At 46.9% G+C, this 19146-nt stretch overlaps 1 protein-coding gene across 1 annotated transcript in view; it reads right to left on the bottom strand.

Annotated features, from left to right (window-relative positions):
* Window positions 1-1818: 1818 nt before the first annotated feature.
* LOC127638971 (low-density lipoprotein receptor-related protein 6-like) overlaps window positions 1819-19146 on the bottom strand; it is a 46085-nt gene continuing 28757 nt past the window's right edge. The window contains 18 exon segments of the mRNA XM_052120763.1: window positions 1819-2846; window positions 2963-3060; window positions 6644-6780; window positions 6880-7110; window positions 9350-9460; window positions 9541-9777; window positions 9871-9996; window positions 11133-11342; window positions 11503-11693; window positions 11827-12038; window positions 12118-12320; window positions 13208-13534; window positions 15132-15284; window positions 15287-15315; window positions 15392-15415; window positions 15417-15616; window positions 15708-15997; window positions 16114-16330. Coding sequence (XP_051976723.1) covers window positions 2546-2846; window positions 2963-3060; window positions 6644-6780; window positions 6880-7110; window positions 9350-9460; window positions 9541-9777; window positions 9871-9996; window positions 11133-11342; window positions 11503-11693; window positions 11827-12038; window positions 12118-12320; window positions 13208-13534; window positions 15132-15284; window positions 15287-15315; window positions 15392-15415; window positions 15417-15616; window positions 15708-15997; window positions 16114-16330 — 3297 coding nt within the window. The 3' untranslated portion in view covers window positions 1819-2545.

Here is a 19146-nt window from a genome sequence, read left to right as displayed (position 1 = left end):
CACACTCACACACACACACTACACTCTTACACACATCACTTACACTACACATCATCACTTACACACACACACTACATCTCACACACACACACTTACATACACACACATACTTACACATCACACACTTATTACATACACACACTACTCTCACACACACACTACTTACATCATACACACATATTACTCTTACACACATCACTTACACATACACATTACATACACTACACTTTCTACATACACACATCTCACTACACACACATACTTATACATATCACATACTTACATACACATACTACTACTTACACACACACACTACATACATTCACACACTACTTACATTCTCACACTACATACACACACATCTTAGACTACACATACATACTCTACACACACACACATTCACACACTACATACACACTACACACTCTTACACACACATTACTCTACACATCACACACACACTACACATACATACACTTTCACACTACACACTATCACATCACTTACACATACTATACACTTACACATACATATACACTTACACATACACATACATATTACATACTACTATACATACTATACATACATACATTCATTACATACTACATATTACATACTTACACACATACATACATATACATACACTATTACACATACATACATTCACATACTATTACATATTACTTACATACATACATACATATTCATATACTTACATACTTACATATACTATTATACATACATACATTATCATACACACATACTTACATACACATACTACTACACATACATACTTACATACACATACATACATACACACTACACACACATACATACTTATTACACACACACATACATACATACTACTACACTACATACTACATACATACTACATATTACATACTACACTACACACTATTACTACTACACATACTACATACTACTATTACATACACTTACATATACATACATATATTACTATATATTACATACATATTACATACATATATACACATTACATACATATTACATACATATACATTACACACACATACATACTACTATTACATACACATACATACTATACATATTACTATACATATTACACACATTACTACTATACATATTACTATACATACATACATATATACATATTACATACTATTACATACATACACTACATATTACATATTACATATTATTACATACATATTATTACATTATTACACATATTACATACTACATATTACATACACATACTACACACACATCACACATCACTACACACACACACATACTACTACACACACTACATCACATACACACACACACTACTCACACACACTACATACACACTCACATACACACACACACACACACTACTACACACACTACATACACTACATACATACATACACTACACACTACACACACACACTCACACTACTACACACACATACACTCACACTACACACTATTACTACACACTACACACTCACATACTACACACACTACACACTACACATTACTACACACTACACACATCACACATACATCACACACACACACACATCACACACACACACACACTACACACACACACTACACACACACACACATCACACACACACATCACACACACACACACTACACACTCACACACACACACTCACACTACACACACACACACACACACACACACACACACTCACACACACACACTCACACACACACACTCACACACACACACACACACACACACACACACACACACTGTTTTTGTTTTGCAGTAAAATCTCACAACATTAAAACAAGATAAAATCACTTGAGAAGCAAAACAATAAATCTGAAGTGTTGTTTACAGAAACATCTTCAGAATGTTGTTGTTTATGTTTATAACAAGAAAAGAGAAACGTGATTGACAGGACACACTATTGCTCATCCTGATGCAGTTCTGCTCCTCACGTGCTTTTATTGTAAATGTATCTGAAGGATCTGACGACACAATGAAAGTTTCTCTGTTTATAGTTTATAAATACAGTTTCAACAGAACGTGCTACAAAAATATGAACCCTTTTGTGGCACTGACATTAAAAAAGTGAAAAATGATTCAAAGTGTTTATAAAAATGTTCAGGCACGAGATCTCGTCTGTGATTGTGAGCGGTGGACGAGACGTCACATGTGTGCACTTCCCATGATGCACTGCGGCGGTCCCGTCACAGACAAACACAAACTGGCATCAGTGTGTCACGTGTCGGAGGCGGAGTCACATCTATCAACACTGAATCCTTCGGCTGCTCGAGAACGAAACTCCTGATTTAAGGCAACTCATTATATTTGTCGATTTAATAAAATTTTCTCTTTAAAAAATGTACAAATTTCTTTTCATACAAAGCTCTATGAACACTGTATAGAAAATATATAAATATGATTCTTTTAAATGTACAGAAACCCGCCGGACCAGCAGATGTCGCTCTCCTCCAGGAGTGAGTCCATTATTTACAGACAGGCCGTGGGCGGGGCTTGCGGTGTGATTGACAGGGCTCAGGACGAGTCCGTGCAGGGCGAGGGGGGCGGGGGGTACAGGTGATGCGAGTAGCTGCGTTCGGTGTACGGTGAGGGCGGGCAGCTCTCGCAGTTCTCCTCCGCGGACAGATATTGACTGCGCGGGGTGGGCGGCGGGGGGAGGGGCTCCGAGTCATAGTTCAGGTCGCTCACGTAACCCTTAGCGACGACACTGGACACGTGTGGCACTCGCCGGCCCGGCGTGTAATCGCTGTCGCACACGTCTGTGCTGCACGGCGTCGTCGGAGGAGCGAAGTGCCGGTAACTGTATGGCCTGTAGCTGAAACACACACACACACACACACACACACACACACACACACACACACAGTCGTAAACACACACTGCGGTGGTCATGAGTAAACTCCTAAGATATATTTCTGTAACGTGTGTTACCTGTACGAGCGGTGTGTTGACGGACTGTTAGAGGAGTACCCTAACTCAACGGTGTACTGTGACCTCACAGTGGCGGGTGACGGAGGAGGATTGAGAATCTGAAACACACACATACGCACACACACACACACACCATGAGCATATATACTTACTACAGCTGTCCAAATAAATAATGCTGCGATTCATTTAAATGTTTTATGCACTAATTTTTTAAATGAAATTCTGACATTTAATTCAGCTCATCTGAATTCTGAACATGCACACACATACTCACACACACGCACACAGACATGCGCACAGACATGTGACAGACGTGTGGGTGGCGTGTGGGAGTGACGTGTGGGAGACGTGAGAGTGGCGTGTGAGAGTGACGTGTGGGAGACGTGAGAGTGGCGTGTGAGAGTGACGTGTGGGAGACGTGAGAGTGGCGTGTGAGAGTGACGTGTGGGAGACGTGAGAGTGGCGTGTGGGAGTGACGTGTGGGAGACGTGAGAGTGGCGTGTGAGAGTGACGTGTGGGAGACGTGAGAGTGGCGTGTGAGAGTGACGTGTGGGAGACGTGAGAGTGGCGTGTGAGGAGTGGCGGAGACGTGAGAGCGTGAGAGTGGCGTGGAGACGTGAGAGTGACGGTGAGAGGCGCGTGAGAGTGACGCGTGGGAGACGTGAGAGTGGCGTGTGGGAGTGACGCGTGGGAGACGTGAGAGTGGCGTGTGAGAGACGTGAGAGTGACGTGAGAGTGGCGTGTGAGAGTGACGTGTGGGAGACGTGAGAGTGGCGCGTGAGAGTGACGTGTGAGAGACGTGAGAGTGGCGTGAGAGTGACGTGTGGGAGACGTGAGAGTGGCGTGTGAGAGTGACGTGGGGAGACGTGAGAGTGGCGTGTGGAGAGTGACGTGAGGGAGACGTGAGAGTGGCGGTGGGAGAGCGTGGAGAGTGACGGTGGCAGACGTGAGAGTGACGTGTGGGAGACGTGAGAGTGGCGTGGGAGTGACGTGTGAGAGACGTGAGAGTGGCGTGTGGGAGTGACGTGTGGGAGACGTGAGAGTGGCGCAGTGAGAGTGACGTGGGAGACGTGAGAGTGGCGTGTGGGAGGACGTGGGAGACGGAGAGTGGCGTGTGGAGTGACGTGTGGGAGACGTGAGTGGCGTGTGGAGTGACGGTGGGAGACGTGAGAGTGGCGGTGGGAGTGACGCGTGGGAGACGGAGAGTGGCGTGTGAGAGTGACGGCGGGAGACGTGAGAGTGGCGTGTGGGAGTGACGGTGGGAGACGTGAGAGTGGCGTGTGGGAGAGTGACGGTGGGAGACGAGAGTGGCGTGGGAGGACGTGCGAGAGTGACGTGGGAGACGTGGGAGACGTGAGAGTGGCGTGTGAGAGACGTGAGAGTGGCGTGGAGAGTGACGTGTGGAGACGTGAGGAGTGGCGTGTGAGAGTGACGCGTGAGGATGAAGTGGCGTGTGAGAGTGACGCGTGGGAGACGTGAGAGTGGCGTAGGGAGTGACGGTGAGACGTGAGAGTGGCGTGGGAGTGACGGTGGGAGACGTGAGAGTGGCGTGTGAGAGTGACGGTGGGAGACGTGAGAGTGGCGTGTGAGGAGTGACGTGTGGAGACGGAGAGTGGCGGTGAGGAGTGACGTGTGGGAGACGTGAGAGTGGCGTGGTGAGAGTGACGCGTGGGAGACGCGTGAGAGTGGCGGTGGTGGAGTGGCGTGTGGAGACGCGTGAGAGTGGCGCGTGGGAGTGACGTGTGGGAGACGTGAGAGTGGCGTGTGAGAGTGACGGTGGGAGACGGAGAGTGGCGTGTGGGAGTGACGGTGGGAGACGGAGAGTGGCGTGTGGGAGTGACGGTGGAGACGGAGAGTGGCGGTGAGGAAGCGGTGGGAGACGTGAGAGTGGCGCGTGAGAGGAGCGTGGGAGACGTGAGAGTGGCGTGGGAGTGACGTGTGGGAGACGTGAGAGTGGCGTGTGAGAGTGACGCGTGGGAGACGTGAGAGTGGCGTGTGAGAGTGACGTGTGGGAGACGTGAGAGTGGCGTGTGAGAGTGGCGTGTGAGAGTGACGTGTGGGAGACGTGAGAGTGGCGTGTGAGAGTGACGTGTGGGAGACGTGAGAGTGACGTGTGGGAGACGTGAGAGTGGCGTGTGAGAGTGACGTGTGGAGAGGCGTGAGAGTGGCGTGTGAGACGGAGTGGCGGTGGGAGACGTGAGAGTGGCGTGTGAGAGTGACGTGTGGGAGACGTGAGAGTGGCGGTGAGAGTGACGGTGGGAGACGTGAGAGTGGCGTGTAGAGTGACGGTGGAGACGTGAGAGTGGCGTGTGAGTGACGTGGGAGACGGAGAGTGGCGTGTGGGAGTGACGTGTGGGAGACGTGAGAGTGGCGTGTGAGAGTGACGTGTGGGAGGCGTGAGAGTGGCGTGTGGGAGACGTGAGAGTGGCGTGTGGGAGACGTGAGAGTGGCGTGTGGGAGACGTGAGAGTGGCGTGTGGGAGTGACGTGGGAGACGTGAGAGTGGCGTGTGGGAGTGACGGTGGGAGACGTGTGGAGTGGCGTGTGGGAGTGACGTGTGGGAGGCGTGTGGGAGGCGTGAGAGTGGCGTGTGGGCGACGGTGGGAGACGGAGAGTGGCGTGAGAGTGACGTGTGGAGACGTGAGAGTGGCGTAGAGTGGCGTGTGGGAGACGGAGAGTGGCGTGTGAGAGTGACGTGTGGGAGACGTGAGAGTGGCGTGTGAGTGACGGTGGGAGACGTGAGAGTGGCGGTGAGAGTGGCGTGTGGGAGACGTGAGAGTGGCGTGTGAGTGACGGTGGGAGCGGAGAGTGGCGTGAGAGTGACGTGTGGGAGACGTGAGAGTGGCGTGTGGAGTGACGTGTGGGAGACGTGAGAGTGGCGTGTGGGAGTGACGTGTGGGAGACGTGAGAGTGGCGTGTGGGAGTGACGTGTGGGAGACGTGAGAGTGGCGTGTGGGAGTGACGTGTGGGAGACGTGAGAGTGGCGTGTGGGAGACGGAGAGTGGCGTGAGAGTGACGTGTGGAGACGTGAGAGTGGCGTGAGAGTGACGTGTGGGAGACGTGAGAGTGGCGTGTGGAGTGGCGTGTGGGAGACGTGAGTGGTGGGAGTGACGGTGAGGCGTGGAGTGGCGTGTGAGAGTGACGTGTGGGTGGCGTGTGAGAGTGACGTGTGGGTGGCATGTGGGTGGCGTGGGTGAGTTACGTGTGGGTGGTGTGTGAGAGTGACGTGAGGGTGGCGTGTTGGTGACGTGTGTGAGGCGTGTCAGAGTGATTTGTGGGTGGCGTGTGGAAGTGGTGTGTGTGGGTGGGTGACGTGTGGGGGTGGCGTGTGAGGGTGGTGTGTGTGGGTGGGTGACGTGTGAGTGGCGTGTGAGGGTGGCGTGTGAAAGTGACGTGTGAGGGTGACGTGTGGGTGGCGTGTGAGAGTGACGTGAGGGTGGCGTGTGGGTGACGTGTGTGAGGCATGTCAGAGTGATTTGTGGGTGGCGTGTGAGTGACGTGTGGGTAGCGTGTGAGAGACGTGTGGGTGACGTGTGAAAGTGGCGTGTGTGGGTGGTGTGTGTGGGTGGGTGACGTGTGAAAGTGACGTGTGAGGGTGGCGTGTGAGTGGCAAGAGGGTGGCGTGTGGGTGATGTGAGAGAGATGTGTGAGTGGCGTGTGGGTGGTGTGTGTTTGGACTCACAGGAGGGAAGTGTGCACCCTTCATACTCGACGAGCTGCTGGATGAGGCGCCAGTCACATGGGCACGGTCATATGGTGGCCCGCTGCTGCCGGCCATGATGCTCAAAGAGCCAATCACAGACTTCCCACGAGACATGCCTGAGAAACAAATGAGACACGTGAACATCTGCACAACAGTAGCTCTGACATCAGCAATCACATCTCCATATTATAAAGTGATGATGTCATTAATCTGACCTGGCAGTGACCCCGTGAGAGAGCTCGGGTGAGGGACGTATCCCAGCGGCACCGATGACGGTGCGTGAACCACAAAGTCATTCGCCATCGCCTCACCGCCGCCCTTCATCTGAGGACACAGAACGCTTGACACACGAAATAAACCGCGCCCACCACCGAACAGCACCATGACCACGCTCACGATGGAGCCGATGGTGTTCGCCGGAGGAAAGGATGGCTCTTCTGTCGCATCTGACAACATAAACAAGCAACAGACTTGAGGCTCATGTTGACAAACAAGGTGAATCTGGTTTCATCTAATGTTGTTACACAAATGGATTTCATTCAGCACTTTCAACACAACAATCAGTACATGTACAAGTATTTTAACAAATATCATGACTTGAGTCAATATCCAGCAGTTTCAGGGTTAAACCACGAGAACAAAATGTGCCTTAAAACATTTCAAACATCACTAATGATAATGATAAATTATTTTTCAAACATTTCATCTATTAACCATCTCTGAGCAGTTAGAAGCGATTATAAGCGGTTAGAAACCGTTAGAAGCGGTTAGAAACCGTTAGAAGCGATTATAAGCGGTTAGAAGCCGTTAGAAGCGGTTAGAAGCCGTTAGAAGCGGTTATAAGCGATTAGAAACCGTTAGAAGCCGTTATAAGCGGTTATAAGCCGCTAGAAGCCGCTAGAAGCGGCTAGAAGCCGTTAGAAGTGGATAGAAGCCGTTAGAAGACGTTAGAAGTGGATAGAAGCCGTTAGAAGCTGTTAGAAGCCGCTATAAGCCGTTAGAAGCGGTTAGAAGCCGCTAGAAGCCGTTAGAAGACGTTAGAAGCGGTTAGAAGCCGTTAGAAGACGTTAGAAGCGGTTAGAAGCCGTTAGAAGTGGATAGAAGCCGTTAGAAGCCGTTAGAAGCGGATAGAAGCGGTTAGAAGCGGTTAGAAGCCGTTAGAAGCGGATAGAAGCCGTTAGAAGCCGTTAGAAGCGGTTAGAAGCCGTTAGAAGCGGATAGAAGCCGTTAGAAGCCGTTAGAAGCGGATAGAAGCCGTTAGAAGCGGATAGAAGCCGTTAGAAGCCGTTATAACACATAGTTTTTCGATTAATTGTGGAGCTCTACTATAGTGGATAATCTCATAATGCCGATACTTCAAATGTCGTAAAAACTGGTTTGGAAACTCTTTGTCGGTAAAATTGGCATTAACGCAAAAATGTAATGTCACATGACAGAGTTTGCCCCAATCGTTAGACTGTGTTACCATGACAACAGTATACATCCTTAATGCCAATTTATTGCCTGTGATTATGGATTAATCTTTACGGCATATACATCCGATCTGCACACGTGACACTTTCAGGAGTGCATCACAAATATCTCGTATCATGCACCGGTCATCAACAAGTACAAGGAGAACAAATGAATGAACACTGTTTGTGATTAATTTAATCGCTGTAGACATCCGTTTATTTATTAAAGTTGCTTTTCCACACTGTTCAGAATAATAGACGGCAGTCACAGAATTATCCCACAATACATAAAACATCATTTCTGTGCACAAAGATGATTTAAATTAAGAATAAATACACAATACTGGGTATTGTGTATTTCAGAACATATAACCCAATAAAATAAAATTATTGTTTATACTTTTGAAAAAATGTCGGTTATATTTTCCTGTATTAAATTAAATAAATTACCAAACGAATAAAGTATTAAATTAAAAAAATAATTACCAAACAAAAAAAATATACTTGCCTTTTCTTTTCTCAAACTTAAATTACCGAACCCTGTTCTGGAGATGAATAAAGTCTCAGAATGTTCTAGAATTTTCTCAAGACTATAAACTATCTGAACTATTTGTCCAATGAGTCACTTTCAGAAACGAGCTTTTGAACATGTTAAAACGTTTAAATACTTAAATACCATCTTTACCTCGGATCACATTTACTGCTTCAGAAAATATAAATGACATTATGAAGCTAAAATTCATTTAGATGATGATCAAGTTCAGTTGGTGGTTTAAAGTCACTGGAGAAATCTGCGTGGACATGACGCAGTTGTGATGGCAACGATTCACTCTCGGTCGTGAACCGATGGCAACCAGCTTATAGGTGCAACATCAGGACCGATATTACAGTCCCATCAGAAGAGCAACTGCCTTTATTTGTTAATTAATATGAACGTAAACTAATTTTAATTGTCTCAATAATCTCCCGATTTTACCCAAACTACAGAGGAAAGAAATCAGCGCCATCTGGAGGAGAATTAGCATAAACACATTTCTGTATGGAAACGGCTTCAGGGCAGATTTCTGTTGCCATAAACCAAAACTGATCCCACAAACTGTTTTTTAGGCATGACAGGAAATATCCCCCATATTCCCGAACCCTCGTCATACTCGACTACTACATGAAATGCCCGTCTCTAAACCTGACGGGTCCGGACACTGGTGACCGGCTGAGAATGAGTGACACTTACAGCATCCGACCTCATCCGAGTTATCTGTGCAGTCCATGTTATGATCACATTTCTTGTGTGGTCCGATGCACTGACCGTCCGCACAGGTGAACTGATCTCTGGGACAGTGAACTGAAGAGAGAGAGAGACAAGGAGACATTGTGTAATAACTCTAGATACTCTATAATACTCCACATGTCGCTGTTGGTTACCTTCACACTCGTTCTCATCGGATCGGTCCTGACAGTTGATCTCTCCATTACAGCGCAGTGAAATATCGACACACTGTTTACTGTCGCACTGGAACTGTTCGTCCGAACACACCGGACAGTCGCGCTCGTCGCTGCTGTCGTCACACTCGGTGAAGCCGTCGCAGCGCCACGCCTGCGGGATACAGTCCACCTCGCCGGACGAGCACGAGAACTGCTCAGGAGAACATGTGGGCGGCTCTGAGGGGAACGCAGAGGTCAAGGGTCAGACAACAGTTCAGGAGCTCATTATGATCAGTGAACGGCTTGTGTGAGACACGCGTGTTGTTGTACCTCCACAGGAGAGCTCGTCCTGCAGTAACACCAGATGAACGGGACACGAGCAGCGGGTCGTTCCGTCTCCTTTCACGATACAGATGTGTGAGCAGCCGCCGTTCTCAGACGTGCACGGGTGTTTATCTGCAGGACACACACACACAAACTCATTACATGCCGTAACAGTGAGCGATGTACAGTGCAGCTGGATTTGGGGAGGTCGATATATATTTTTGAATATCTTTTCATTTCATTTGAAGTGTAATTTGGGCCCAAGCACTGAAAGTTGAGACGTATGTTTGGTAATGTGGGCATTATGGGTCACGGTCGCAGCGCCACCAGCTGGCGGCAGGAAGGGTGGCACTTTTAACAGACTTTGAAATAGCCCTCTTATGTTTACCTGAATTGCTTCCAAATTGTTTACAATAATGTCAAGACACTGCTGATGTCAAATTGTCAAGGAATGTTTGATATCTTAAATACTGTTGTCATGGCAACACATCAATTGTTATTAACATTTACCAGCCAGTTGCCAAATATTTTCACTTTAGTCCCATAATGCAGAATTATTAAAATGTGAGTGATATCTTTAGGCCTGGGCAAACGTTTACATGCGTGTGTGTGTGTGTGTGGGGGCTCTATAGCGCCACCTTTTGACTAAAGCTGTGGGGTGAGTTTCACCTACAGTCACCAAACTTAGGACATATATTGTTCTCATCAATCCAGACAACTTTCCAAACAACAATCATTAGCTCCGCCCAACAGGAAGTCTGGCATTTTGGATTGAATTCAGATTTTTGGCAAATTGCAGGCCCTGAATTTTTAAATACTCCTCCTAGGGGATTCATCTGACTGTCACCAAATTTAGGCAACATTATGCCAAGACATTGAAGATGATAAACTGTGGACGGATTTTTGATATATTGAACGGTGTTGCCATGGCGAGGCAATAAATGAATGGCAAAAAATGGCAATCTTCTGCGTGTATTGTGTGATTTACCTTCACCTCGATCTGGGGATTTAAGAATCGATATCGACCAATTGAAGGACGCGATGCATCGGAAAAAGTATTTGTACCCACCCCCATGTCTCAAAAGTTTTTAATTTAATAATGCGCCATCAATTGTGATGAGGTATGCCAGTATTATGGACGTCGCCATCTTTAGTGATCGTCACTATGGTTACAGCTGTTCGAGCACTACTGTAAGACGTTGTGTGAACGGGACATTTCAAGTAAATACGGTCGTTAGTGTAGCATGTTTCCAAGTAGTTTCACTCACTGTACTCCTGCATGTCGACCTCATGTACGGCGTGGATGTCGCTCAGCGAGGAGATTCGCGCCTGAATCTTCGTGCGTCCCTCTCGCGTGATCTTATCGATCCGTTCGATCATCTGCTGCTGTCGATCGATCCAGTACAGGTGATTCCCGAACACCGTCAGTCCCACCGGCTGCAGGATGTTTGAATCCTCGATGACGATCCGATTGGCTCCTGCAGGGGAGGGGTGGAGACAGGGGAGTGGTCAGGAACTAAGGGCGGGTTCAAGGAACATTTATTGGACAGAAACAGAACAGGGAAATAAGAACCAGAACCTGTAACCCAATATGTCCAGGATGAGCGGCCTAATGAACAACACCAAACGTGATCTCACCGGACAGGTCGCTGCTCTCGATGCGTCTCAGGTCCATGTCGACCCAGAAGAGTTTCCCCATCTCATTATCGACTGTCAGAGCGACGGGTTTCCCGAGACCGCTGAAGAACAGAACCTCACGCTCCGTCCCGTCCAGAGCGGCGCGCTCTATCTTCGGTGAACGTTCCTGCAGGTTAGTGAAGTACATGTACCTGCAGACGAGAAACACACAGTAAACCACAGACTCGTGACTGACAGAAGATCCGGTCATGTATGTTGTATGATGTGAGGTGTAGCGTGGAAGTGTAATGTTGTGTTTTCAGGTGTAATAAACACAACGCTCACCCTCTCTCTGGGTTCACCACGATCGCACGTGGTTTGTCATGTTCCCCGCGGAGAACCACACCGACACGAGAGCCGTCCGTGCGCGTCACGTTGATGACGTTGGTCACCTCGCTCGTCCAGTAGATGAAGCGGCTGTAGATGTCGATACTGAGGTCGTACGGCAGCAGGCCGTGGTTAGCCCCGCCCATCGCGCTCGATACCACCGTCATACTCTGAGGAAACATCATCCATCAGATGAATGAATAAAGATCCAAACCAGTGAGTCGAAACGGTCTCCGTTGCCATGCTTACCTGGTTGCCGTCCTCCTGCGCGCGGCGGATGACGTTCTGTTTGGAGTCGATCCAGTACAGCTGTCGATCGAGAGGGTCGTAGTCGATGGCGCGCACGTTTCTCAGACTGTGAATGGGCAGGATGATGTCTGGACTCTGCTGCTCGTCGATGACCATACGATTGATCGCCGACTTCTGACTGAAGAGCAGGAACGACGTGGGCGCTGAGAGACAGACAGACAGACAGACAGAGTTAGACTCCGAACAGGACGAGTGTAAACAGCGTTTCATTTCATTACATAAATGCCCTGCAGGACTTTATATTTTAAGAGGTCTGCCAACTTGGCAGCAGCCGCTCGCTCGCCCACAAGAGCATTAAAAATAAAACGCCCTGCTGCCGATTCGCCGCTCTGGCACACGGGCGGGAACAACAGCTCGCCGTCTCCAGGAAGCACCCCGGCGGCTCCTCTCTGTTCAACTGCAACACTGTACTAAATGACATCTAAATCTGCCAAACCCGCTGGAGATCCAGCGCAGGAACACACAGTCCGCGCCAACATAAAGTGGAAATTTAGCTCTGAACCACAAACATAACTCTCCAAAATATAACTGGGAAGCAGGCAGGTACAGGAGCCCCAAACGTCTGAACATCATCCATTAAAGAGAATACCAGAACATCTGCGTGACTCAAACACTGCTGGAGCTTTTCTCAAAACTCACTTCACTTTTCAGAGCCACTGGTGTCAAGAGTGTGTGTGTGTGTGTGTGTGTGTCTGTGTGTATGTGTGTGTGTGTGTGTGTGTGTGTCTGTGTGTCTGTGTGTGTGTGTGTGTCTGCGTGTGTGTGTCTGTGTGTGTGTGTGTGTGTGTGAGAGAGAGTGTGTATATATGTGAGTGTGTGTGTGAGAGTGTGTGTGTGTCTGTGTATGTGTGTGTGTGAGAGAGAGTGTGTATATATGTGAGTGTGTGTGTGAGAGTGTGTGTGTGTCTGTGTATGTGTGTGTGTATATGTGAGTGTGTATGTGTGTGAGTGTGAGTGTCTGTGTGTGTGTGTGTGTGCTCAAGTGTGTGTGTGTGCTCAAGTGTGAGTGTGTGTGTGTGTGCATGCTCACCGCTGCATGTCTTGTTGTCATAATTGAGCGAGTAATGCGCTGGACATCCGCACACAAAGCCGCTGATGGGTACGGCGAGACACAGGTGAGAACAGTGACCGTTAGTGGACGCACAGGCGTTCCAGCCGCCCTGTCTGGACGAGTGAAACACCAGGATGTCCATGACGTAATCCAGATGGCCCTGTATGATGGTGCGGTTCTGTCCGCTGGTCTTATTGGCTCGTTCGATGCTGCGCTGACTCCAGTCGGTCCAGTAGATGTAATCCTGATACTGAGTCAGTCCAAACGGATGAGGCAGATCATCAGCGATGACCTCACGCTCCCGACCTGAACAAAACACAAACAAGCACTTTATATATTATATTGATGTTTCTTCATCTTCAGCCACTTTCATGTATCACAGGTGTGAACTGTTATTGGGTTAGGGTCACCAGACCGTCATTTATTTGCGGTACTTGTGCCATTTATGTCTAGATTTGACTGTTTTAGCCTTCAGACCCAAACTATGAAAATACACATTTAAAACTGTGATCATCTAAACAAAGAGTGAAATAAACAGAAACCATTTGCATTGCTACAGTATCTGGTTGTCAGGTTGTTGCTATGCTGTTGTTTTAACTGTGTTTCTGCACATTGCTATGCAGTTGCCAGGGTGTTCTGGGTGGTTGTCAGGGTGTTGCTATGCTGTTGCTTTAACTGTGTTTCTGCACATTGTCATGCAGTTGCCAGGGTGTTCTGGGTGGTTGTCAGGGTGTTGCTATGCTGTTGCTTTAACTGTGTTTCTGCACATTGTCATGCAGTTGCCAGGGTGTTCTGAGTGGTTGTCAGGGTGTTGCTATGCTGTTGCTTTAACTGTGTTTCTGCACATTGTCATGCAGTTGCCAGGGTGTTCTGAGTGGTTGTCAGGGTGTTGCTATGCTGTTGCTTTAACTGTGTTTCTGCACATTGCCATGCAGTTGCCAGGGTGTTCTGAGTGGTTGTCAGGGTGTTGCTATGCTGTTGCTTTAACTGTGTTTCTGCACATTGTCATGCAGTTGCCAGGGTGTTCTGGGTGGTTGTCAGGGTGTTGCTATGCTGTTGCTTTAACTGTGTTTCTGCACATTGTCATGCAGTTGCCAGGGTGTTCTGGGTGGTTGTCAGGTTGTTGCTATGCTGTTAAGTTGTTTTAACTGTGTTTCAGCACATTGCTATGCTGTTGCCAGGGTGTTTAGTGGTTGTTGCTATGCTGTTAAGTTGTTTTAACTATGTTTCAGCACATTACTATGCTGTTGCCAGGGTGTTTAGTGGTTGTTGCTATGCTGTTAAGTTGTTTTAACTATGTTTCAGCACATTATAACTATTAGACCAAAATATAAAAACATTTTGACTATAAATTTTGACATTAGCGGTCTCCTTGGTGATCAGGATTTCAAGTTTGATTACACGTCTAATAGCTGTGCATGCGTCAAGCACTAGAAAGTGAAATCAAGCTTGAGATCATGATCGTGCCCAGAGATTGCAATGGCAAGAGATACAGAGAAAATGAGATACAGTTTGGTTTGTTTTCACCCAAAACCAACTAAATCACTCCTGAACACATGGATTATACCGCTGGAGTCTTATGGATTACTTATACGCTGCATTTATGTGCTTTATGGAGCTTTAAAGTTCTGGTCACCATTCACTTGCATTGTATGGACCTACAGAGCTGAAATATTCTTCTAAAAATCTCCATTTGTGTTCTGCAGAAGAAAGAAAGTCACACATCTGTGACGACATGAGGGTGAGTAAATGATGAGCACCACCGATCTAATAAATTGGCATGGGTTTAATGAACTGTTCTGTAAAGTTACCTGTACTTTTGATACTTAAGTAAATGTAACATCATATATTAAATGTTTTTATGTCGTAGTTAAGATGTGAATGTGATGTCACTGATGTTCACCGAGCATGTTGGACGATTCTATGAGTGTCGTGTCGAGATCCGTCCAGTAGAGGCGTCGTTCAGCGTAATCGATGGTCAGTCCGTTAGCTCGACCCACGTTTGGCACCAGAGTGATGCGACCAGAACCGTCCATCGCAGCCTGGTCGATCTTCGCCGTCCGCCCCATTCCGCCCAGTACATGAACCTGAGAAACAGAGAGACGAGTGTGAGCAATAAACGAGCACAGCGTGAGACAGTAAACTCCATCTGATCTCGCTCACCCTTCAGCGGGTCGAGTGCCAGCGCCGTGGACTGTCCAGATCCTTCCACACCAGCACCTGTCTGTGCTGACCGTCCAGTTTGGCCACCTCGATGCGATTGGTTCCTGTGTCGGCCCAGTACAGATTCTTCCCGAGCCAATCAACGGCCATCCCCTCCGGATAATCCAAGCCGAACTCCACCACGTGCTCCAGAGTGCTGCCGTTCATATACGCCCGACTGATCGTCTGTCAAAACACACAAATCACCCGTCAGAACAATTCAACTTCCTGTGGACATCATCACTTCCTGTGAGTGTGTGTGTGTGTGTGTGTTCACCTTCAGTGAGATATCTGTCCAGTAGATCCGGTTGTCGGTGATGTCGAAGTCGAGCGCCGACGCTTCCTTGACGCCGGTGAGCGGTATGGCCACGTTGTTGTTGTTGGTCTCCAGGGAGATGCGTCTGATGTCCGTGTGTCGTGAGAACAGCAGGAACGCTTCGGGAACGATACACGTGCTCAAATCAGCCATGAGCTCCAGACCGATGGGACACGCGCACGACACGCCCTGCGGCTTATACAGACACAGATGACTGCAGCCGCCATTACTGAACGCACACGGGTTCACCCCTGCACAGATCATGAGGAGAAATACAATCTGAAAACACCAATATTAACTGACAAGAGCAGATTATACTTCTACAATAATACATTTCTGATGTGAGTTAAAGTGCCGGCGATCTCACCGAAGGTCTCGTGGACGTATGTGGCTTTTATTCCCATGAGGTCGGGCAGCTGATCTATAACGACCTCTCGCTCAATGGTGCGTTTGTGCACGCGCTCGATGCTGCGCCGCTGCCAGTCCGTCCAGTAGATGTAATCGCCCAACAGCGTGAACCCAAAGATGTGCGGCAGATTATCCTCCACTAACACCCGTCTGCCCGATCCGTCCATCTCCATCACCTGAACACACAGATCACATACATGACACCTGATCCCTAAAGAACATGTGCAACATCAGTACAGACTAAGATGACTCAACATTAATTCATCAGAGTCTGAAGAGTTCACAGTAACAGTTGTGTTCATGTTATCAGTTACAATCACCATCAGATGAGCGTCTGCCTCCTTTCTGAGACTGTACCTACATCATTTTAAATATGCCAATAATGTAGAACTCATTTCAATCAACAGGAAACACCGTAAGACTCATAATAAACACACTGTGTAACCATGGAAACTGTAAGACTCATGATAAACACACTGTGTATCCATGGAAACTGTAAGACTCGTGATAAACACACAGTGTATCCATGGAAACTGTAAGACTCTTGATAAACACTCCATGTATCCATGGAAACTGTAAGACTCATGACAAACACTCCATGTATCCATGGAAACTAAGACTCGTGATAAACACTCCATGTATCCATGGAAACTGTAAGACTCATGATAAACATTCCGTGTATCCATGGAAACTGTAAGACTCGTGATAAACACACTGTGTAACCATGGAAACTGTAAGACTCTTGATAAACACTCCATGTATCCATGGAAACTGTAAGACTCATGATAAACACTCAGTGTATCCATGGAAACTGTAAGACTCTTGATAAACACTCCGTGTATCCATGGAAACTGTAAGACTCATGACAAACACTCCGTGTATCCATGGAAACAGAGTGTGTGGGTTTAATGAGTGAGCCATTTAAATGAACATTCAGCAGCTAAATTAATAATTACCATTAGATAACAACAGAGAGATAAATCCTTTGTGTGTCGTTTAGTTGTTTACGTCTGCAGCTTTGAGCTCGTTTATTTACAGTATATACAGGACATATACATGCTACTGTACTCCTAAATGCTTTTAGCATATATATATATATATATATATATATATATATATATATATATATATATATATATATACACACAAATGTATATTCTTTCTCTTCCAGGATAATGGACTGAAAATAATGACATCATCTCACTATAAAATTCTTTCAAATGCTCTCCAGAATGAGACTAAACCAAAGTTGTATGTAACCAGGTTCAGGGCGTGCACAAAAAGAAATAGTGATAAGAGTCAGTAGCATTTTAGAACTTATTTATATTGATATATTGACATTTACAACAACGAGCAGAAAAAAGTGCCGCAGTCAGTCCACAGCTCGCTCGCTCACTCTCACTCTCTCCAGTCCTCAGCAATACAACACTCACTTCCTGCTGTTTGTTTCTGACTCACGCTCTCAAACCAATCCTCACAGCGTTCCAAGAATTCCTGCATACATTTACAACACATCTCATCCTCACACAGAGCGGATTCGGCTACTCGCAAAACCTGGACTGGACTATGACACGGGATGTGCAAATCTACATACAGCTGAAGTCAGACGTTTACATACACTTGGGTTGAAGTCATTAAAACTCATTTTATTAACCACTCCACAGGTGTCATATTAGCAAACTATAGTTTTGGTGAGTCGTTTAGGACGTCTACATTGTGGTAATTTTTCCAGCAACTGTTTACAGACCGATTGTGTCACTTTTAATTGACTATATCATAATTCCAGTGTGTCAGAAGTTTACATACACCAAGTTACTGTGTCTTTAAGCAGCTTGGACAATTCCAGAAAATGATGTCAAGCCTTTAGACGATTAGCTTCTTATAGGAGGTGTGCTGAATTAGAGGTGTGGATTAGAGTGGAGCAATTTCCAAACTCCTGAAGGTGCCACGTTCATCTGTACAAACAATAGTACACAAGTATAAACACCATGTGACCACACAGTCATCACACTGCTCAGGAAGGAGACGCATTCAGTCTCCTAGAGATGAACGTAGTTTGTGTGAAAAGTGCAAATCAATCCCAGAACAACAGCAAAGGACCTTGTGAAGATGCTGGAGGAAACAGGTGGACGAGTATCTAGATCCACAGCAAAACCAGTCCTATATGGACATCACCTGAAAGGCTCAGCAAGGAAGAAGCCGCTGCTCCAAAACCACCATAAACAAGCCAGAATACAGTTTGCAAGTGCACATGGGGACAAAGATCTGACTGGGGAAATGTCCTCTGGTCTGATGAAACACATATTGAACTGTTTGGCCGTAATGACCATCGTTATGTTTGGAGGGAAAAGGGTGAAGAACAGCATCCCAACCGTGAAGCATGGGGGTGCAGCATCATGTTGTGGGGGTGCTGCAGGAGGCACGGGTGCACTTCACTAAATAGATGATGACATCATGAGGAAGGAACATTTTGTGGATATATTGAAGCAACATCTCAAGACATCAGACAGGAAGTTAAAGCTCGTCACAAATGTGTCTCCAAATGGACAATGACCCCATGAATACCTCCAGAGTTGTGCAAAATGGTTTAAGGACGATAAAGTCAAGATATTGGAGCAGCATCACAAAGTCCTGACCTCAATCCGAGGCCGACAATCCTGACTCTGTTACACCAGTTCTGTCTGCAGGAATGGGACGAAATTCCAGCAACTTATTGGGAGACGCTTGTGGAAGGATCCCCAAAACATTTGACCCAAGTTAAACTATTTAAACTCAATGCAACCAAATACTAACAAAGTGTATGTAAACTTCCGACCCGCTGGAATTATGATATAGTCAATTAAAAGTGACACTATCGGTCTGTAAACTTCCGACCCGCTGGAATTATGATGTAGTCAATTAAAAGTGACACAATCGGTCTGTAAACTTCCGACCCTCTGGAATTATGATGTAGTCAATTAAAAGTGACACAATCGGTCTGTAAACTTCCGAC

The sequence above is a fragment of the Xyrauchen texanus genome, chromosome 47 (genome assembly GCF_025860055.1).
Source record: "Xyrauchen texanus isolate HMW12.3.18 chromosome 47, RBS_HiC_50CHRs, whole genome shotgun sequence".
Classification (NCBI taxonomy): domain Eukaryota; kingdom Metazoa; phylum Chordata; class Actinopteri; order Cypriniformes; family Catostomidae; genus Xyrauchen; species Xyrauchen texanus.
The sequence above is the reverse complement of the archived record's forward strand: the minus strand, read 5'-3'. Positions and strand labels throughout refer to the sequence as shown.